Source organism: Sebastes umbrosus, chromosome 9 (genome assembly GCF_015220745.1).
Source record: "Sebastes umbrosus isolate fSebUmb1 chromosome 9, fSebUmb1.pri, whole genome shotgun sequence".
Taxonomy (NCBI): Eukaryota; Metazoa; Chordata; class Actinopteri; order Perciformes; family Sebastidae; genus Sebastes; species Sebastes umbrosus.
This window is the reverse complement of record NC_051277.1, coordinates 29,828,646-29,852,507: the sequence shown is the minus strand read 5'-3', so window position 1 is coordinate 29,852,507 and position 23,862 is coordinate 29,828,646. Positions and strand designations below refer to the sequence as shown.

The following is a 23,862-nucleotide window of genomic DNA, read 5'->3' as shown; positions in this document are numbered from 1 at the left end:
TGACAGACCGTATGTGTGTGACAACAGCGAGCACGAAGCCACCAGCAACACTACAGCTGCGAACGTAGCACATACACAGTCTGTCGAACACTCGCTCACGTTGCGCCCGCCTGACAGAGTACGCCAGGCAGACACACCGCTAACAACCTCGCAACTAAACTAAATGATGCGAGGCAGACTTGCTGGGAAAGTGGCCGCATGTGTCTTCGACAATGCACGAAGCATCGTGGCTGCTACAGTAACTCTCCCGGACGGGTGAAGGGGGGACTCAGTTGTCTTTTTTTTGCATATACTGCAGCTGCCTATAAATGATGGATTTAACCTGTTTGTGCATCGGCTTATCGTTGCAGCTGGGCGGCTTGTTAGGCACTAAAACCACAGCACCCCTGCATGCAAAGCTCTAATCTTGTTGGTTAACGGTTAATAATCGGTTAACGAGGGTTGGCTATTGGTTAGAAAAAAAATATTTAAAATTAGCATTCCTAATGTGTGTGTATGCTGTATATACACTATATATATATATATATATATATATATATTTCCTCCTGTTTGAGTCAAGTTTGATTAAACCTACTGTGACCAGCTGTTTTAGGAAATTACTGAGCCTTTTTTAAAAATTAAACAATATATTTCTGATCTGTTTTTAAAGATTTACGTCAACCAACTGACTTGGAGTTGAGTGCCACAGATAGGGTAGGGAAGTCAGACAGTAGTGCGAGACGGACTAACATCTTTTTGGTCTTTTCATGAAAGATATAGAATAACATCAGACTTATTCTTTAAGGTCAAATCCTATTTTGGCTGTGTGTGTGTGTGTGTGTGTGTGTATGCGTGTGTGTGCGTGTGTGTGTGTGCTGTCACAGTAAATACAGTGCACAAGTTGTCACTGCATGGTGTTGATTATCTGTGTGGTGTCGTGTAGCATATGGTTCACTCTTGGTGTAAATAGTTGAATGATACATTTATACATTACATTTCATATAACTGCAATAATTAATATTTCACTCTGTGTGTGAAAGGCTTGTGTTAGGTGCTGTTGAGGGCCTCTCTCGTTACATATTGTGTCTTAATTCCACGTGACCGGGTTTAAAATGTTCATTTCTATGTTCAAATGGCCTGGCAGTAAAAAAAAGACAACATTCATTATTGTTTTGTGCATTTCATGCCTTTATTGGATAGCCAACAGTTGAGAGGTGACAGGAAATGAGGAAAGCAAGAGATGGGGTCCTCAGCCAGACACAGCCAGGGATTAGATCTGAGACATGCATGGTGGTCATATGTCCTACAGGTGCTGCTTATAACATAATTTCACCCAGTAACACTCAAAATGTGTGATTTCTGTCTTTCCACAGGTGATGTGTCACCCATCAGTATGTCCCCCATCAGCCAATCGCAATTCATCCCCTTGGGAGAAGTATTGCTATTGGCTATCTCTGCTATGAACTCCGCCCACAAGCCTGTCACTCAGGAGGCCCTAACTGAACACCTGCAGACATGTTTTCCAGGTAACACCAGCTCACACACCAATATCAGTCCATAGCTAATGCCATCCATTAGCCTCCGTCTATTGCTGCATAGCTATAGGTTCAAATGAAACATTTTTTTTTAGAAATATCACATCTCCATGTTCAGAGTGTTGACAGGCAATCCCGGCTGTATGGATTGCAGCTGATGCTCGCAGTGATTGGCTGAGAATAAAACAGTCATCTTTTTTCTAGATCTGGGCACTAAAAGGATCGTTTGCAGGTTGTTTGACTGGAGAATTTCTGATACTACTTGATACTGGGTTGTTTAACAGTTTGTTCCCAATTGACTGGTGAACTAAGTTATTGTTATTACATATTAAATATATTATTTAAATTTTACCATTTGGCCTTAGTGTGGTACATTCTGAAAAATATCACACACTTGATACCATGTAGCCTATCTTTTTAAAGAATAATTTCAAAATGTAAATATCGGGGCATAAAACCAATGATTTGTTGATCTTTACGAATCAAGACTCCATAGTCTAACAATGGTATAGCTGTCAGTGCTTAGAATTGAATCGAAACATGGATTGGAGAATCGTGACACCCCTAAAACATATATGTATATATATTATTGCCTATTCATATTTTGATATATATAAAAGGGCTCACAGTGCTGAAGTGCTGTACATTCCTGTTACTTACTTTATATTTTCTGATGGATTGTGTTTTATTGATTATGAGACTGAACTTGAAGAATCCATTGGTACCAAGGAGTCTAAATAATGCTCCAAACCTATGCTAAATTTTGGCGAGGAAAAATTGGCATGGCCATTTTCAAAGTTCTATGGGTACCCACGAGTCTCCCCTTTACAGACATGCCCACTTTATGATAATCACATGCAGTTTGGGGGCAAGTCATAGTCAAGTCAGCACACTGACATACTGACAGCTGTTGTTACCTGTTGGGCTGCAGTTTGCCATGTTATGATTTGAGCATATTTTTTATGCTAAATGCAGTACCTGTGAGGACAATATTTGTCATTGTTTTGTGTTGGTAATTGATTTTCAATAATAAATATATACATATATTTGCATAAAGCAGCATATTTGCCCACTTCCATGTTGATAAGAGTATTAAGTGCTTGACAAATCTCCCTTTAAGGTACATTTTGAACAGATTAAAAATGTGCGATTAATTTGCAATTTAATAACGATTAACTATGGACAATCATGCGATATAATATATATATATATATACACACACACACACACACACACACTGATTGCTGTAGTTACAAGTTACATTGCAAGTTAAGTGTTTGGTTAACATAACGGACTAAACATGACAGGGTATTTGTTTTTCAATGGCCAACATTACGTTAGACTTGTTGTGCAAAGGCCTTTAGACACCAAGACCACACACACTATTTAAATACTGTTGCCATATCAACACATCAATAATGTTACACCTTCAAAGGAACTTCATAATGAATCATTTTGATAAATCATTTTATTTCTAATATTTCTATTTCTTTAGTTAAATTACGAGCAACGATGGCCGATGAGTGAATGAAGAGAGGGAGCGGCTGCACATCCTGTACGCTGTTATTGGCTGGTGGTTACACCCCCACGTGGGGCCTAAAAGCTCTTTGCTGAAGCCCAGAAAGGTCCCAAACACAGTAAAATAGAAGAAAAGACAAAATAAAGGCAGAGGGCAGGGTATTTGTAGATACAGGCACCACCACACACTTCTAGTGGGTCATAAGTGATGATTGAGAGCGATTATTTTTGTAGCAGTCTATACATTGTTTTTTTTTAGAAAGTTCAACAGTTCATAATGAGAACATTTGTCTTCTGCTTTATTTCATCAGACAAAATCTACATTTTCTCTGGTAGAGTTATGACAAGTTAAAACATTTTTAACTCGGACACAGACGGCGGGTTCACCTCAATTTGTACCATCTAAAGCAGACGTGCATCTGTGTGTGTCCAATGAAATCTTTTCGTTGACTTTGTAAGATATACAAATAAACCTGACATGACACAGTGGTAACACTACTTTACTTCACTGAGGGTTTAGAGCGTCCACCCACTACTGAAGGATGTAACCCAGAGTGGCTGTGGCTCAGTGGGTAGAGCAGGTTCTCCACTAATCACACGGTTGGAGTATTGATGTTGCCGTGTCCTTAGGCAGATGGTCTAGTAGCTCGCTGTGTGAAGGAGTGAATGAGAAAAATTAGAAAAGTTTCCGGAGTTAACTCCCGCTCTCCACAAACATGCAGGATAGGTTGATTGGTGACTCTAACTTGCCGTAAGTGTAAATGTGAGTGTGAAGCCCTGTGATTGACTGGCGACCTGTCCAGGATGTACCCCGTGTTTCTTGGTGATATTGATTGGCTCAACAGCACGATATGCGGTATCAGGGTCTGAAATTAACTTTTTTCACTTCCTGCCACTGTGGCAGACAAGTATTATAGAGTATAGAGTATATAGTAGTATAGAAATTTGATCTGCCACTTTTGAAATCCATTTGCTAAATGAAGGAATAACGTTTTAGGTCTGATGTCATTCAATGTTCGATATATTTAACATAAAAACATTATATGCATGGTAAATTACAGTGTTTGAATTACACCGTAGCTCCTGGGGGAGCCCATATTTTTGGGGGTAGGGAGGGTAGTGTACACAGTACTGTACTTTGTTATTGTCATCTATAGTGGTTATTTGCATAAAAACACAATTCAAATGATTATGAATGTTTGAATATTTGCTTTGATAAAAAAAATCTTGGTAAGTTGTTAGGAAGTTAAACAGGTCATAATTCCCTCTATAATATCTCTTTTATATTACTGTGAAAACCTCTCCTTCAAACAACTGGATTTATTCAAGTTTCTCACTAAAAACCTAATTTTACAAGATTACATTTGAACACATCATGATAACGTTGTAATTTACCTTCACCCAATGGTCCTTTTTGCTGAGCAGACTTTGAACGCATCATAATAATAACTCAATGGCACCTCCGTTAACGTTAGTAGCTCCGCTATTTAGCCAATCAGGACTGTGCTGCCAACCGGCTGCTAACAGCTAACGTTACTAACTCTCCTCCTGCTGATTTAAACACAGATTTGTTGTTCACAGTGTCGCATTATCAGGGAGAAATAAGGTGCACCCCCTCAGGTTTAGAAGCGCCATGCTTTTGAACGCTTTTTTTCTCTCCGCCTTGTCTCCGGTCAAACAAACTGAAACATGATAAAGCGTGCGTACGCGTCATTGTGCATGCATAACTGTCGGAAAGCATCAATAAGAGGAATCGATAGTCACGGAGGCATGAGATGCCAAGAAAGCGGACAGCTACGGTTCTCTATTCCATCACTAGCGTTTTCCCTGCCTGCCAAAGTGGCGGGTGTCCTGATGATTTCAGGCGGGTGCTAATTTCAGACCCTGATTAGGTCTATAATGTCATGTCATGTATTTTCAATGCAATGAAAAGAGCAAGCTACCGTTTCTCAGTACCCCAGTGATGTTTCACTTTCATTCAGTATACAATGATATGAAACCAGAGTAGGTTAAGAACAAGTTAAAACAATGGATCAATCATCAAAATTGTTGCTAATTAATTCATCAATCAACTGATTGATGAATTAAAATGATTATTCCATTTATCATTTTTCAGGAGTTGATTTTTGATCAAATGGTTTATGTCATGTTCCATGGTGGACCTAATCTGTCTTTATACATTGCACGGGTTTCCCTCTTTAGAGAACTTGCGTCATGTCACCAAAGCAACTGCACTCGTATGATGTAATGACAGGCAACACACACACACACACACACACGCACACACACACACACACACACACACACACACACACACACACACAGCTGTCTGCCCAGCTGCTATGCAGTCTATCAATGAGTTTTTAATGTGTCAATCTGTGGCTCAGTCATCTCTTCAGACTGATTTTGAAGGATAATTTCACCCATATGGGACAATTTCATCAAAATCGTTTGCACTGATGTGATCATTCTGACTCTGAATAAAGCCGACCTGTCCCCCCAAGTGATGTTTTCACCTAGAAACATGATTTCTGTGAAAAGAGACACAGAAAGCCCATTAGAATAATGATAATAGTGGCACATATTAAAACAGGTCTAATTTCCACAGCACTATTGTGTTATGACATTAGGCTAATAATAATAATAATAATTCTCATCAGTATTTTTACTTAAGTACTTAACTTAAAACTTAAAATGGTTTAGACATGGATTTATTTAGAGGTTTTTTTTACGCTTCTTGCTCTCTGGGGGAATCAGAATCCATGTTTGGACCGGGCGCAGAGCATTTTCATTACGTCATCCGATGCGTCGACGCACGTTACGTAAATCGACGTATTTACGTAATCGATTACGTCGACGAATCGCCCCTGCCTTAGACGACAATTACTTGATGTAGGTGAAGTGACAGTGAGCAGCCTCCCGAAGTTTTGTTGTCACGGTTAGGTTGCCAGATTTGGTGCGTTCCTGTGCAGAGACTTACAGAGGATCTTATCTTACTACTAGGAGTTCTCCTAAATAGCACAAAGAGTTTCCACTGAAGAGATATTCACGCAGTTGCTGAGAGACACTTTTACTAAAGAGGCAGGCCTTCCTGCATGCACATTCTGCAGATGATCCAGAACGCAGCGCGACTGGTCTTCAACCACCCCAAAACAGCACACGTCACTCCGCTGTTCGTATCCCTCCTGCAGAAGAGTTAGTATAGCTCTGAGAATACCTAGTAAATGTACAGTGGAAGTTTGTGCAGAAATAAATGCTGCAAATCCTTCAGACCAACAGAGGTCTCCCGTGTTGTTTCCTGCTGCTGAGTGAATAGACGGGGCTCCGGAGCGAGTAACGTTGTCGTCTCCGCCCAAAACTCCGGTGTCTCCCCTGTTCCCTCCGACCGCGGTTGGGAGGCTGAAGCAGGAAAAGCCAACACTAGGATCAGCATTGATTCATGGAGAGACCTCCGTCTGGTCAGCTAACATTACTGCCAAGCAGCTGAAATATAGAGTGATATTGTGGTTTTAGCTGACGTGTGTCGCCTCACTGTTTTGACCGATGCTCGTTCATGTCTATGTAGAGCGAGCACAAGCACGAGCAACAGGGCGCTGACTTTTGTTGACTTGTTAACAGCGACACAGGTGTCAACAAGCAATTTCTGATTCTTACATAGAGTCCCTTTAATAAAAAGGTGTTCAAAAAGCATGAACAGCTCTGCACTTCCTGACATTGATGCTGGTGATGATGATATTGAGTATGTTGTTGAAGTTGATTAGGATATTCATGATGATGATGATATTGATGACGTTGTTGATATTGCTAATGATGATGATGATGATGACAAAAAAAATCTGCTTCTATCCACCCTGTGCATTGCCTCTGTGCACTGCTTGTCGGCACCTGTGTCCGATCGGACTTGAAGCTGTTGTTGGCACTTACGGACGTTGTTCCCTCCGATCTAGATCCTTACTTGTGTTGTACGAACTCTCAGACGTACGTCGCTTTGGAAAAAAGCATCTGCTAAATGACATTGTAGAGTTGTAGAGAACTGAGAGAACTCCTAAGCTTAGAGAAGGGGCGGAGTGGTAGCTATGGATGACACAATGTTTCATGAATGAACTCACTGTGTCTAGAGTGACTGTTGTTTCAAGAGGTGACAGACTGTGTCATTGAATTAGTAAGGGGGAAGGACTGGAGCACACTGATTGAGGAAACAGACTAACGTTTCAACAACACCAATGTGTCTTCATCAGAGTCAAAGAGGACAGAGACAAAAGGCAAACATATACATATGGTCATCCTACAACAAGTGAGCAATTCTCATTAGATAATTGGTTGAACAGGATTTTAAATCTATGGGATAGTGGATCCAAAAGTGGGAAAGTGGGAGTTGCCATTGTCAATGTCCCTGTGCAACACCCCATGCCCCACAATCACACCGAGAACAAAAGAACACAGATATCTCTTGAAGTTACAAAGATAAAATCCATCACATTTAACAAATTAAAGGAAACATGACAAATGTAGTTCTTCATTCAGGCCAAAGGGCTAAACCCTGTTAAGAATATGAATCCAATATATTTCTCTGCGGAGCAGTGAGTTGATAATGTCACAACCTCTGGGGAGGGTAATTTTTTTTCTACTCCCGTGGGCATAGTGCTGAGCAATAGCATAATCCATGTCTTGTGTGTGTACTGCAGGTTTGTGTTCAGATATGTCAAATTTTTTGTTTGTCCAACATAAACCAGACCACAGGGACATTTCAGCATGGAGACAACATGTGTGCTGCTGCAGTTTATGAAAGATTTGATGGTGTATTTTTTTTACCAGTATGTGGATATGTAAAGTATTTGGTGTCTGACAAATTAGAACATTGTGCAGAGTGGCCACAGCGTCTCTCTGCAGGTAAAAGTTGCATCAGTTCTCTTAGCTAGGTCTCAGACTGGGGGACAGAGTCAGATTTCCACAGTAAGTAGAACACTAAGGCTGTGTGGTTCTCTACAACTCTGGAGTACCCAAGTAAAGCAGTTTAAAGGTCAGGAATTAAAGTGAGTTTAAGTAGAACAGTAGAGCACCGTTGAAATATGTGACCAAAGATTCTGAAGTTTTGGGCAAGGTGGTGAGCAAGAGTGTCCTCAGCACTCAACAGAGACAGATCAGAAAAACTTTTGTGCAGTTTAGCCATATAGAAATTAAATCTATTTACTATTTTAAACTATATGAGTTTGAGCCTGGCGTTAATAGAGCAGGATTTTATTCTGTCAAGTGCTACCTTCTGTGTATCATCAGCAATTTCAATGTGCAACTCTGTTTTATTTTGGAGGTCGAGCTGTCTGATCTGCTCGCAAAGATGTCGACAAACTTTGACACTAAATGTCTTGCTTGTTGGGCTTCTTGGAATGTTTTGCCAGACACAGTCTTTTAATTGTAAATGCCGACAGAACTGTTTTAGACGGTGAGAATTTTGATTGTTATTGCTCAAATGAGGCGAAAGTGTGTCTATGTAGAGGTCTACTAAAGTGATTGTACTCCTCCTACACTCTCTCGGTTACACTCCCTAACGTATGTGTACACGGACAACTGCAGACACCACGGACGCGTGGAATAGTTTATACTGTCCACTTGGAAGGCATGTTCCACACATGTGCAGTAGATCACTATACTACCACTTAGTAGCGTAGTGAGCGTAGCCACTACACTACTAAGTGGTAGATAGTGGAGATACTACCAAATATCAAGATGGTCAAGACCTGGGGGATGGCCTTATCTGGGTCTGATATATAAAGTAGTAAGTCACCTGCATAGAGAGATAACTTTTGTTGGACTCCTCCCCTTGTGATGCCCACCACATCTCTATTCGTCATTAGTGCAATAGCAAGTGACTCAATGGTGGCTGCAAATATCAGTGGGAATAGGGGACTTCACTGCCTCATACCTCTACCTAGGGGAAAATAATCAGAATAGTTGTTGTTAGTTCTCACAGATGCCACTGGAGATATATATACGGCAGCAATATCTTAACCCATGTAAGGAACTTTTCACCAAAACCAAATCTAAAAACCAAATGGGACACAAAGTGGCATTCCCACACCGCCACACATCCCTGCGCTTATCGCTGCAGTTCCTGATTTTGTGTGAATGCAGCATAAGGACCAGCGCAGCCTGTGAACTGACAGAAGTGATATTTGCAGACCATTTATATGCTGTTTATTACACAGCTTTGTTGAATACTCGATTCTGATCGGTCAATCACGGTGTTCTACGGTCTGTTATTTCTTTATAGCAGACCGTTGCTATGTATAACAGACCGTTGCTATGGGTGCAGTTTTGATGTCGGATTCTAGCGGACTTGACTTGTGTCAAAATATTGATTTCTTCAGCAAGTAGCCGTGTAAAAGCGGGATAATGTACAGCTAGCTGGTCATTGTTGTGACACACACCCCTTCAGGGCGATGAGAGTTCGCTGCGCGTCGGGGTGCGGCATCGCCCTTTCGGGGTGTCTTTCACAATAATGACGGGCTCGCTGTACATTATCCCTTACTTAATGTGCTGCAGCTGAGCAACTAATTTCCAATCTATCCTGCAAACAGCACTTTTCCCCGGCGAATGATTGTTTGGTGGCTCCCCAAATTGCCCCCAAAGGCTGAGCCACCGGTGTGTGAATGAATATTTAGATCAGATCCTGATGGGCAGGTTGGCACCTTGCATGGCAGCATCTGCCATGAGTGTATGAATTTGTGTATGAATGGGTGAATGCTGACATGTAGTGTAAAGCGCTTTGAGTGGTCGGAAGAAAGGCGCTATATAAATGTAAGTCCATTCAGCATTTACTTTAGCAGGAAAGCTAATGTGGTTTTTGTCCAAAGGTCTGTGGCTCTTGTGTTGCGTAGCAGGCTGGCTCAGTGGGACCATCTGCCTATGATAGAACACCGACATTACCGCTTTATGAAAATATGGTTTAAAAGGAGGCCACTTAATTAGCTGTATGGAAACAAGTTCTCCATACGTACACAGAAAAACAACAGTATTCTGACATATGAATACAAAGATAGGTATATACATTTCTCCCTTTTGGTTTCTGATTTTTTTTTCTCAAAGGACAACAGAGGACAAGTGGTTTACAGAGCAGAAATGCATGCTGTAGCAGACAAAAAAAGCATGCAATTTAATTTCAGTTGGACTTTAAAACATGCAGCTTCTGTGGCAGTATGAATGCAAATTTTATAAAAGAGATCAAGCCTTAACATGGACAGTTCCAGGATCACTGTATCTTGTATGAATATTGAATATTATCCATTTTTATGCAATTTAATAGCTATATTTTTTTCCAAAAACATTTAAACTGATGGGTGCTGTGGATGAAGGGGTACTTGAGCTCATCTGACACTAAAAGACCTACTAAAGGTTGAGGCTGCTCTACTCTCGCAATCTCACACACCGGCCATTATGCTAAGCATCTGACTCATGGGGCGTGTACATGATAAACTTGGGTCTTATTTTCATAGGATTGGCAATTAGTATTCTCAGTAATAATAACATTATACTCACCAAGTGTCAGTAGGCAGTATATTTTTGGCATCATTGGACAAAAATTCCATAATAACCTTTCAGCATATTGTAATTCAAGTGTCCTGAGAGAAAACTAGACTACTGCTCCTCCTCATGGCTCTGTTTTCAGGCTTCAGAAAATCTAGCCCGTGACGGGAGACTTTGGCCAATCACAGGTCATTTCAGAGAGAGAGCGTTCCTATTGGCTGTGCTCCGGCTGGTGGGCGGTGCTTGGTATTTCCTCAACCTGATCTCAACATGGCTGCCGGGTCACAAACTTTCTCATTTTACAGCTAAACAGTACACTACAAGATGATTCTGAAAACATTTGAGGAGAGAAATAGGCATTACAGTAACAGAATATTGATTCATATTTGATCAGCGCTGCCTAGTTTGACCGTTTGGTCGGGGTTCGCGAGTGATTGATAGCCGGCTCTCATAGATGGAAGCTGGACGGCAGACCTCAGATCAGCTCTGACTGCTTGTTTTCCTCTGGTCTGTGAAATCTTGCAGATGCCGTTAGGAGCACCGGAGAACACAGAGGCAAATTATTTTTTTCACATGACCTGTCTCATGAACTACTGTCACGATATAGTGACCGTTTTATAGAAATAACTTTTTTTAATCATATTTGCTCCATTTCTACCCACTGCTGCTTTAATTACTCAGTTCTGGGAATACAATGACATCACTAATAAGAAGTATAATAGGTCAGCACGAGCGATAAGATGATCAGACAGGCTGGACAAAAGGAGAAAATTTGTCAAACTGAATTAGGAAAACAAATGAGAACGGTAAAATGATCCTCCTCCTCAAACTGTCCATTATAAACATCCCTCACAGTTTACACACCCACTTCCTGCTTCCACTTTGACCCACTGTACTTGAGATGAGATGAGAGCATGGATGTATAAAGAGAACCTGATACAGTGTTGGAGGTCGGGCCCCGTTCTTTCCTATGAAAGTTGCTCAGTGAAGCATTATGCCAAAATGGCTCGACCTCCGAGTGGAAAAGTACCCGGATCTTCTGGCGATCTTCCACATCCATTGGGCCCGTAGAGCAGGCACAGTAGCGTCCGCTCGGTCACATGGCTCAGTCACAGGGCTTGCTAACTCTGCCTGTCTCATTCACATGAGTGAACAAGTGTCGGGTTTATATGGGGACACATGAAACATTTAATTACGACGGCATCACCCGAACGTGTCGATTAGCGGAGCGAAACAAAAGCAGACTGGACGGAGAGTCCGTTTCCCCAACAGCATTCAGGCAGTCTCCCACTGCAGATTCACACTGTGCCAAAGTAATATCTAATGCTATAAGAGTGTTTATCGCTGCATACATGAACACACCATCGTAAACAATACACAATTTAAGCACATGGTCGAAGTGCGTGAGCCTTCACTTGTGCATTTTAGTCTGTTGTGCCTGCCCCGTATAAACTAGCATAAGCAGCAGTTTGTACTAATTACTGTAGAAGACCTATTCTTTCAATTAAGATTTGTCAATGAGGAAGTGTTTATGTTCCTTATGTAAGCCATGCTTTTGTAAAGGCAAACATTTGTTTACTTATTTTTGCCAAAGCATGTTGAAATCAGAAATTGACCTCCTCGCTGTAACATAAATTTACCGAACCGAAAACCGTGACCCCAAAACCGTGATATGAACCGAAATGTGAATTTTGTGAACCGTTCCACCCCTAATATCTACTGAGTTACAGACATCTCTTTCCAAATGTAAGTTGATGGGAAAAAGTCTTTCTGGGCCCAATGGCATCGCGTGACGGGCACGGAAGTTGTAGTACCGCCGTTTGGCCACTACGAAAATTGGCATCAACAACCAGTGCTCTTCCTGGGGGGGCTTGGATGAGAGATTATTAGCAACATTTCAGGTGCACTCACTTTCAGTTTTACGGGCAGATGAAATCAGTAGCTGTGCAGTACACCACCTGCTCTCAGTGTACCAACCGGTCTGGACCTGGAGCCTGTCATAAACTGTCATTCACACTATTCTCATCATTAATAGAAGACGGCTGGTACAAGTTTCCCCCTGATGCCGGTAAACTGAAGGCACAGAGTGATCAATGTAACATCAACATACATCTTGGTGTGTATTACATTGTGGAAGTGTGAGTGTGTGTAGATGTCCGGATTAGCCCGTCCTGAATCCATAGCAGCAGCTCTCAGACACAGCCTGTCTCCACCTCCTTCCCTCTGCTCGGCCTTCTTATCAACAAGATGGAGAGGAAAGGGGATGGACAAACACTCTCTCTCTCTGTGTGTGTGTGTGTGTGTGTGTGTGTGTGTGTGTGTGTGTGTGTGTGTGTGTGTGTGTGTATATGTGTGTACGTGTGATTGTGATTTTGTGTGTGTGTGAGTGTGTGTGTGTGTGTGTAGTCTGTCTGTCTGCATTGAGTTGCATCATTCTGGCTGGGCTGAAAGGCTGCTATGATGTAACTGGCAGTAATACCTCGAGACTGACAGAGGGAGAGAGAGCAGGAGATACTGAGGAGAGAGAGAGAGGGATGGAGGTTAATGGAGGGAAGAGAAAGGAGGAGAGAGAGAGAGAGAGAGAGCAGGAAAGAAGAATAGAGAAGAAGCAGAAAGGATAAATGAGAAAGAGAAGAGAGGAAAACGGGAGGAGGGTCGAAGCAGAACGGCTGTATGGACGTTTGTAAAGTGAAATGAGAGGATGTCTGACCGTATCTCCTCTCAGAACATCACCACCCACCACTGAAGTGACCGGTCAGATCACAAATAGTCCAGAAGTTTCAATTAGGAAACTTTATTGCAGAACAAGTGGCTTGACAGGATGTACAAGAATACCTTTGTTAGCAGTTTAAGCTTGTTTGTGAGTGTATGTGTGTTTTTGTACAGTTCAATGGATGCACACTTACAGTCAAAAACAAAGGCGGTAACACTCGTTTTGGGCTCGATCGTTCTAACGACTGAAACAACTCTCCTGTGGTGTTCGTGAACTGCACTGTGGAGAAGGAACATACCAGTGGAGGCTGGTCCACAGAGGCAGAGGAGGTTCCTCCTCTATTTTTTGAGAGGCAAGAGGGAGTCCAAAATATTAAAAAAAAGAGTAATTGGTTGAAATGAACCATTACCACATCTCAATATCATTTATAAAATATTTTGTCTTTCTTCTTCAAATCCTTGTTAAAATCCCTCAACAGCGACACCTGCAGGGCGGAGGGGAAAGGGCAGCATGTGTGTGTGAAGTGGTTGTGGGCATCGTGAGGGGGCGTAGAGGAGGACGAGCACCTGCTGTCCTCCCTTGAGGCGGGACCTCTTCTATCAACTCAATGCATTTCATTTTTTCGTGCTTATCTGTGATTGGCCAAAACACGTAAAATGACATCCTCCCTTGGAGTGTTAGCAATCAACAACCAGCAGAATACAAGATTGACAGCGGGTTGTATTCTACGTGATGAACTATATAACTGAAGTATCAGACAGCAGCATATTAGGAAATAAATTATAACGTGCAAATTGTGAACTACTTTTAAACACATAACAAAACAAGTACTTTTAATTTAGGGCTTTTTATTGAGTTGTAGATAGCTACTAAGTAAAGGATAATGTACAACTAGCGGGTCAGTGTCGTGAAAGAATCCCTGACAAGGAGATGCTGCACCCCGTCGCGTCGGGGTCTCTCATCGCCCTGACGGGGATTCTTTCTCAACATTGACCAGCTAGTTGTACATTATCCCGCTTATCACACGGCTACTTACTGAAGAAATCAATATTTTGACACAAAAATAAGCTGTCTGGGCTTGACCCACAGTTACAGACTTCTAGTGACACATTACAAACACTCCTGAGGCTGCAGTGATTGTCTTTAAGAAATCTTATAAGCCATTGTTTTACTGCTTCATTTTTCATTTTACATAAGAAAGTAGCCTATAGGCAACTAGTGTAGTAGTAATAATAATATTCATTTACATAACACTTAAGCGCAAAGTGCTTTCCAGATTAAAAGATTTACAAAATAAAAATAAAATAAATCAGAATCCCATGTAAGCCCCCCCCCTATATGACATATAAAAATGAGAGCACTTATATCAAGCAGCACTGAGCTCATACATCAAATGAAGGTGCAAGTGCAAAAATAAGAGGAATAACTAAATAAAATGACATGACACCGTGGGTTGGTTTTCCTCATGTCCCTCCAATTTTTTTAGTCACCAGCCGCCACTGATATGTACCTGCATGTATGAGACCATTCTTATAAAGTTGAAGTATTTCTTTTAATCATAGATAAGGTGTATTGAAAAGAGGAAACGTATCTAACAAAGACAAATAATGACAGATAAAAAGAAGCAGTAGCACAGAGGTTGAGTGAACACTGTGTCAGTCTGAAGGAGGTAACAGAGAGGGACAATACATGATGAATTGTAACGGTGCACATGTTCAGACAGTATCTCCTCAAAGGCGTTCATGCTGTTGCACTCGGTTGTACATGTTAAAAGTGACAGAGGTAGTTGTGTGGAGAATGAAAAACCTACCTACTTTCACACAGAATTGTAGGATCATTCGTTTCTGAAAGTTAGAAACACGGTTTCAGACGCTCTGAGACAATCTGACACGCACTGTGTTTTAAACAGGCCTTTAAGAATCAATTTCTGTGGAGGGATGCAGGCTCTATTAAGATTTTTTAAACCTAGAGTGGATAACTAGTTATTTTTCATCTGGTTGCCCAGATTCCCTTTTTCAATATTTATTTATTACTGTATTTGAATGTTTCTATGAACTGTACTCTACTGTTTCTGCAACTGCAGTGAATACATGTACTCACTTTAACATTTAGCATGGGGATAATATTACACCTGCATGCTTTTAAAGATTATTTTCTACTTCACCGTCTACAGTAGATGAAATATCAAAACCATCAAAAGTGTGGAGTACTTCTTACTTAGTTGTACGTATGTTGCTCCATTTATAAGAACTATATATTTTTTCTGTAGTAAATTATATATTTTTCTACACTTTCATTCTACAAAAGAGATTTTAAAAAAGACCCTGAAAAAAGATTTTTTTTTAAAAAGGGACCGCCAGGAGCCCTGGATGAGGTCCCAGGCAAGATGAATTTCATTATTTCAGTCTCTTGAGGTCAGCATTATGAGAGTATGTGCACATTTTCATACTGGGAAGTTGAACATAGTTTTTTGGTTTTACACATAAACATATTTTTTTCATAAAAAAAATCTCCTGAAGTGTGATTCCTTTGAGTTAAACTTAACAAAAAGAGAATCTAATGTGGACCTGTGTGAAATGCGTCTACTCTAACTACTTTTTTTCTCTGATTTTTCTCAGGTGTTCCCACACCAACGGAGGAGGTTCTGCACCACACGCTAAGCATGCTGGTCCGTGAGCGGAAGATCTACCCAACGCCCGACGGATATTTTATCGTAACCCCTCAGACTTACTTCATCACTCCGAGCCTAATCCGAACCAGCTCCAAGTGGTACCACTTAGACGAGCGATCCGCCGACCGACACCAACAGCAGCCACATCAGAACCAACAGCAGCATCAGCAGACGCAGTGCACCTCCCCTCTCTCCGGCACCATCACCCCGTCCACCTCTGGAGCCACGCGAGATCGAACGCACCAGAAGTCCAGCCAAAACCACAGCGGGGGAGGTGGAGGAGCTGTGGATGCTTTTTTCAACAACGCTTACCGTGGAGACGACCCCCCTAGCCACCACACCACCCTGCAGCGTCGATCTCCCAAAGACCACCGGGAGGCGTACTCGTCCCCGCACTCCCCGCAGACACCTCCTCAGCAAACAGGAGGCAACACAGAAAAGAGTCGCACCACCCTTGGGTTCCCCTTCAAGACGGACACGCTCACCAAACACCGAAGCGGGGGAGGAGGGGGAAGTGGAGGAGGGGGAGGGGGAGGAGGAGGAGGAACCGGAGAGGTAGAGAAACCAGCAAGTGGAGGAAGTGGTACAGGAAGTCGGAAATTTGGTTTGAAGCTGTTTCGTCTGAGCTTTAAGAAGGACAAGACCAAGCAGCTGGCCACCTTCTCTGCACAGTTCCCCCCGGAGGAGTGGCCGCTCCGCGACGAGGAGGCGCCCAGCCAGCTGCCGCGCCAAGTAGAGATGGAGATCATCCGCAGAATCAACCCTGACCTCACGGTGGAGAACCTCGCCAGGCACACAGCGGTCATGAAGCGCCTCGAAGAAGAGCGCGCTCAGAGGAGCAAAGCGTCATCGGCCAATCAGAGCTCCAGGAGTAGGAGAAGTGGGGGCAGACACAGGAAGCAGTCTCAGACCAAACTCAGCCGCTCGCACAGCAAGACGAGGGCGTCCCGCGGCGAGCCGAGCGACGGTTCCCACCTGGAGCTGGCCGAAAGGGACTACAGAGCCTACTCGTCCTCGCTGGCTCGGTCGCCGAGGGAACACGCCCTGGCCATGGAGCGGCAACGGGCCCGCCTTCACCTGGCACACAGCAACCCCAACATCCTCGACTCCTCCCACCTGCCCGTGACGCCGGAGTGGGACGTGTCCGGAGAGCTTGCCAAGCGGCGCACAGAAATGCCTTTCCCCGAGCCAAGCCATGGCCCCTCAGCCCACCACTCCAAAGTCCACCGCTCGCACTCCCACACCCAGGAGAGGAAGTCCAGGAACGAACGCAGTGACAAGGCGAAGGAACGCTCCAGATCCATGGACAATTCTAAAGGACCACTCGGAGCCGGGTTGATTGGACCGCCCGATTATTACGACGACCGGAGCCGTTACTACACCGACGACGGCACCCTGCGAGCCAATCAGAGCTCTTCTCACTACCCTCGTGCCACCCCTCCCTCGGCTAAACTGCCTGTGGATTCTCTGGGGTTGGATGGTGGCAGGAGTTTAGAGAAGAGTAAGAGCAGGGACAGCCTGCCGGCATACTCACCCAAACCACTGCTCCCCGCCATCCCTCCCGATGATTACTTCCAATGCGCCGGTTCCTCTGAGGCTGCTCTCACAGCGGTGAACTCACTGGGAACTCTAGGCAAAAGTAGCCATGACGGATTAAAACTAGGCAGCGCTGACAGGCAAACGGACAGACATACACCCCATCCTCTAGAAAACAAGGAGGACTTGTCGAAGTTGGGACCTAAGGGTGGCAGCCTGCCTCCGATACCCCTCTCTATCCCCGAACCCTCCCTTCCTAATGGAAGACCTCCCCACAGTGCCTCCTCTGGTCAGGAGAAACGTAAGGAAATCTTTAGTAAAGACACACTCTTCAAACCTCCTCCTAGCCTCCCTTTGCCCGGCTACAGCTCCCTGAGAAAACCCCCGGCCCACGCCTCCTCTACTATGTCCTCGTCCTGCGATGCACTTGATTCCCAGGAGGCCTTTGATGCTCCCAAACCTCTGGTGGCCACACCGTCTGCTCCCCCACAGGGGATCGAACCCGCCACCAGTGCTGCAGAGGCCTCCTTTGACTACTACAACGTCTCAGATGACGACGAACTCGACGAGGGGGGGACTAAGAGTCGAGAGGACGAAAAGGCCGGAGGAGGTGTTGCTGGAATGGGAGGAGGTGGAGCAGGGACCATGCAGTGGCTGTTGGAGAGAGAGAAGGAGAGGGATCTACAGAGGAGGTTTGAAAGAACCCTCACCTTCCCTGGTGCTAAAGAGAACCTTCCAGAGCCCAGTCAGAACCAGCAGTCGGCCCACTCTGCTAGACTTGACAGTATGGACTCCAGCTCCGTCACTGTTGACAGTGGATTCAACTCACCACGGTGAGAACATGTATACACATACTGCATACATACATACCTCATAGTTTCTGTTCCCGGTACAATATAGACACATGTACTACCATACTTGCTTAAAAAAGGGAGGATTTCAGAGGCTTTATTTGCTGCATTATGGTGACTTTAAAAGAGTGAAAATAACTAAATAATAAGTACACTGCAACATGTTAAACTTTTGATGCGCTCTGAAACCCGTTACGCCGCGCCACGATGACTTTTCGCTGCATCGGGCAAAGCCCAACTTTGGGCGTTGCACGCTGTGGCGAGCTCAGCTCAAACATGAGCTCAAACTGCGCTGTGTCGCGAGCATAGACTGCTCTCTTCCGCCGGGAAACGACAGTTGGTGTAGCTCTATTGTCGTCCGGGTGGAAACAGTAGGGATTATGCTAACTGTTCAGTTCCAGAAACAGGCTAAGATACGGGAGAATTGTGACCCCGGGAGGAAACCGGGAGAGGGCGATGAAAAACAGGAGTCTCCCGGGAAAATCGGGAGGGTTGGCAAGTATGTGTACCGCTCTCATTTTCCGTTTATCAGATTGCACTGTGGGATTGTTAGCCTAAATGTTTTCATTCATTTCTCTTTAGTTTTGAGGTAAGCTGATTGTTGTTGTTTTTTAGCCCCACTGGCACACGAGAACAGAGAAGACTGCAGGAGACATTTGCAAGAATAAATCCTGTCCTTCTGCAGTTGTAAAGTATTATCAATAGTTTTTCAACAGACACAGTCTGGGTCAGTCACCGTGGTTGAATTTCAGCCTACATGTAGGTTTTTTTCAGCTCATCATTGTTGAATCAGAGCAGCTGATATTGTTAGGGGGAGCAACAAGCTAGAAGATGTACTGAGGGGGTTCACACAGATACTGAGGTGGGTCACACAGATACTGATATTGATAAGATGCAGCTTTTTATATCGTTGACTGTTGTAGTCAGATTTTTTGAAACACTTTCTAAATAAAAAGGGAGTTCAGTTCTCGTTTAAACTTGAAAGTGTAAATGACGGCGGCATAAAGGGGACATAAAACCAATGATATGTTGATCTTTACAAATCCAGACTCCATAGTCTAACAATGGCATGTTTCAATCAAATCGTTGATTTAGAGAATCATGAAGCCCCTACTGGGTATTGTTTACAATTGCCACTTACGTGCAGCAACTGGTTGTCAGCTGTTCACCAAACTGCTTTATTAAAAGGACCAAAGAGACCAGGGAGGCTGGCACCACTTTCCACACGCCAGTATAGAGCAGATGAGAGTAGATTTATTATTAGTATATAGCGCTCCGCGTGTCCGTCCTTCCATCCGTTAGCGTGTCACACTTTCATTTCCGGAGCAGAACTCGGAAACTATTTAACTTAGGAACTTCAAATTTGGTATGATGGTTGACAGTGAGGTCTAGTTATGTCTTTTGGGGGTTAGAAGTCCAGGGTGCCCAAACGTTTTGATAATAACAAGCTAGATTGTGCTCAATAAACTAATTCCATTAGTTCAAAAAGGGCAAAACCTTTGGCCCTACTTTAGTAGGGGTCTCAAGTGGTTAGCGGGGGTTATGTGAGCCATGCTTACTTTAGCCTTGTTTTTTTACTTGTGGGTCAACTAAAACTACAAAAAGTCTGTGAACTAGGCAGGGTCTGAAATTCAGTTTTTTCCTCACCTGTCACTGTGGCAGGTCACTGAACATTTCTACCGGCCACTCCAGATTTTTTGTCGGCCACTTCTGAAATCCATCTAGAAGGCTTTAGTCCTGTAAACACTGAGTCAGTGGTACCAGACAGTACAAATATGGAATATATCATGTAACCTTAATTTTCATTTTGGCATTGCTTTTTAAAAAATAATATTTCTTCATATATATATGCCATGGTGGCAGGTGACCTGAAAGTTTTACCTGCCTCAGCCAACATTTACCCTGTATTTGTCAGGTGTCAGGTGCGAATTTCATTCCCTGGAACTAGGTAACTTTACCATTTAGCTTGATCTGTTAGCTAAACGCTAGAGGGCTTTTATGTTGAAAGAAAAACAGGAAGTGTTGTTTAAGATTTTTTTTTTCTCTTACCTTTTTTCATGTCCGTGACCTATTCTACAGATATTGACATTGAAACTGTAGTAATGTTGCTGGTATGATGTCAATATACTGTCAAAACAAGGTCTATGTGTGGCCCGGGCGTTATACAGCCAAATTAGCGAAATAATAAGATAACCCAAAAGGTGGAATTCTAGTCTGTCAACCACAACAGAGTATCACTGTTTAAAAAATAATAATAATCTGAGATTTCGAGAATTAAGTTTTAACATTACGAGAAAAAAGTCTTGATATTTCGAAAATATAGTCGTAATTTTAATGTAATATTTCAAGATCAAAGTCAGAATAGGTTGCTTCGAGTCATATGTGCATGTTTCCTGGTTGTCCATAGGCCGCTGTAGCCTTCAGTTAATTTGACTTGTAAAGGGTTTGGACTGCAATGTGGCATCTTTCCTCTGACCGGTAGCTCCGTGTCGTTGTCTCTGCGTCCCCTTCGCTCAGAGACAGCTTCGCTCTGTTTGAGACTGTCTCACTACTCCAGGATGCTTCCCACTGAGAAGCTTGCGGGAAGCGGCTGTGAGCTGCACTTTATTGGAGGTGGTGAAGTTAACATTTGTGTGGAAAAAGCTACACAATGGTGGGATTTGTGCCCGATCAGAAGTGTTTTCAGTTAGTTTCATCTTTTCCACCTCCGATGAAGAGCAGCGTACAGCCGCTTCCCCTTTGTCTCATCCAGAGACTGTCTGTCAGACGGTGTGAAGGGAATACTACCACATCAGCAGAGCAATGACATAATGCACAGCAGATTATAGGACAGGTAGATTCTGGCTGCCTTTCACATCATCACCATTGAGCTCTGTCTCAGCTGTCTGGAGAAAACCAAGTCTGGAGAAAACTTTTTTCCTCGTAAAAATAACGACTTTAAGATTCGTAATATAACGACTTTTTTTCTTGAAATATTATGACTTTATTCTCATAACATTACAGCTTTTTTCTCAAAAAAGAGAACACAGATATATGGGATATTTTTTGAATGTGCAGAAAGTTTTGAACATGAGCAGAAATCTTGTTGAAACACATACAGTATGAGCTAATAAAGTCCATGGGTTTATAAATTCATTCAAATTAATGACTTAATTATTGACTGGAATAGGTGCCACATGCACATTTATGCAGGGTTCAGACTACACATTGTTTTTGTCTGTTCCGATGGTCACTGTGTCAGATTTGGCGATTTATAGAGTCATAAATTCTTGCCATGACTTGGTCGCGACGTGACAGACTACACGTTGTTTCCCGACCAGTCATAGCTCGGGATGTCATGTGCTAGGAAACAACTTCCAGGAACAGGAATGTACACAAACAACGGCAGTATGATGATGCCGGTCTTGTGTTAAGAAAAGCCTTGACATGAAAAAAGACATTTCCACCATAGATTGGTGCATAACAATTCACCAGAATGCAGATAAAGTTTTTCCTCAGACCCCCCGCTTAATATGTATTCCCCGATGGCAAGCCGTTTTAACATTTAATGGCTAGACAGGATATTCATTAGAGATATCTGCAACGCCATTTTTCCTCGTCAAAATTCTAATTCAAGATATCCCTAATTCTATTTTGACCCGGCAAAACTCAAATTTTAGATATCCGTAATTACACTTTGACTAGTACGATTCAAACTACTTTTGCCATTCATGTGTATGGGGTTTTGTCATTACAGATATCCACAGTTCAGTTGCGGATATCCGCACCTGAATTATGACTAGTCGTAATTCCAGTTTCAGATATCTACAATTTAATTCTGACTAGTCAGAATTCCAGTTCAAGATATCTTTAATTCCCCTCAATTCTAGATATCTACATTGTCCTTTTTAGATATCTAAAATTAAATGTTGACTAGTCAGAATGACGTTGTAGATATCTCAAACTGGAGTTACGGATAGTCAAAATGTAATTACAGATATCTAGAATTAGAGTTGTGAGTAGGTGATGCCGTATGGGTTTATAAAGTGTGTCTGGAGACAATAAATCTACAATACGCTGTCAATTTCTACCACAACTCCCTAGTGAACAAAGCTGTCGTTGGCCACAGATTCCTTGATGATGAGCTCATTTTCTAACTATTTGATCCACTGCGGTCCCGACCACTCCTCTCACAGCCGGCTGCACATGGAGACTGATGTCATGTGTCCAGCTCGGAGGACTAAAGGCTCGTTTTGATTAAAATGAGTTTGTAGCTAACATTGTTCAGATGCTTCGTTGGGCCGATATCCAATGGGAAGCCTTGATGAGCAACGTCATGCACAACAATTCTGACCAGTCATAATGAGTTTTGAGATATCTGTAACTGTTATTTAGGATAGTCAGAACTGAATTACAGCTATATCTAACTGTCGTTTAGATTAGTCACAATGACATTATAGATATCTGGAATAAGAATTCTGACTAGTCACGATGACGTTGTGGATATCTTTAATGTTAATTCCGGATAGTCAGGTCACGTAGTCAAGAACGAATCCTCCGTCTTTGATTAATTGCGTATTCCTCTGTGATGTGATGATGATAATCAGAATGTTTGTCATCCAGGGTATGTAGTATGTATCCAGTCCTGTTGTTTCCTCTGAGCAGAAATGGAAGCTTGGAGCGCTTCAGTTGCTGTCGTGGTTCCATCATTTCTCACTGTGTGTCACCGTCTCTCCGCAGAACACGGGAGAGCCTAGCGTCTAACACCTCTTCCATAGTGGAGAGCAACCGTCGGCAGAACCTGGCGCTGAGCCCCGGCCACCTCGGCATCACCACCGGCACCGCCACCCCCTTCTCCTTCCGCACCATCCCAGAACCTGCCGGCACCCAACCGGAGAAACTCCAGAAGCCCAGCGCTTGCCTTGCGTCAATCACCAGCGTCTAAGGGGCAGAACTAAAGGGCTGCTGTGGGTGGAGCGCCGAGAGCCACAACGGAGAGGGGCCAGACAAATAAAAGTCCCACATCCCCCCCCCAAGGACTGTTACATCTTTAGACTGACCGAATCAGTGGAGCTGCCACAGGCCCACTGTGGAACTATAGCTATTAACACACACAAACACACACACTGGCACATACAGTACACTCGGACAGATACAAACAGAGAAATATAGACCACCAGGAAACTGCTCTCTCTCTCTCTGTGTCACACACACTCACACACACACACACACTCACACAGACATATACACACCAGGCCACTGGGCAGACTCTGACCATGTCATTCTACAGCCTCTAGTTTACACACTGCTGTTGTGTTGTTTCACTTTCACGTGGGTTCTAGTGTGCGTGTGTGCGTTTGCGTGCGTGTGTGTGCGCGTGTGTGTGTGTGTGAGTGGGTTATGTTTGTATAATCTGTAATCTCAGGTCATGTTATTTCCACTCTCATTCCAGCTGCTCCAGATCAGCGCATCTCCCTCTAGCGGCGTCTCCTGGTATTACACACTGAAGAGATGCAGCTCTGCTGACTACTGTTAACTGATGGTACACACATCCTCACT

The 23,862-nt window shown here is 43.2% G+C and overlaps 1 protein-coding gene across 3 annotated transcripts in view; it reads left to right on the top strand.

Moving 5' to 3' along the window:
* LOC119494273 (storkhead-box protein 2-like) overlaps positions 1–23,491 on the top strand; it is a 65,142-nt gene extending 41,651 nt beyond the window's left edge. For all 3 annotated transcript variants that reach the window (XM_037780030.1, XM_037780031.1, XM_037780032.1), the window contains exons 2-4: positions 1,353–1,505; positions 15,885–18,306; positions 23,044–23,491. In XM_037780030.1, coding sequence (XP_037635958.1) covers positions 1,353–1,505; positions 15,885–18,306; positions 23,044–23,248 — 2,780 coding nt within the window. In that variant the 3' untranslated portion in view covers positions 23,249–23,491. The remainder of the gene's footprint in view (positions 1–1,352; positions 1,506–15,884; positions 18,307–23,043) is intronic.
* The last annotated feature ends 371 nt before the right edge of the window (positions 23,492–23,862 follow it).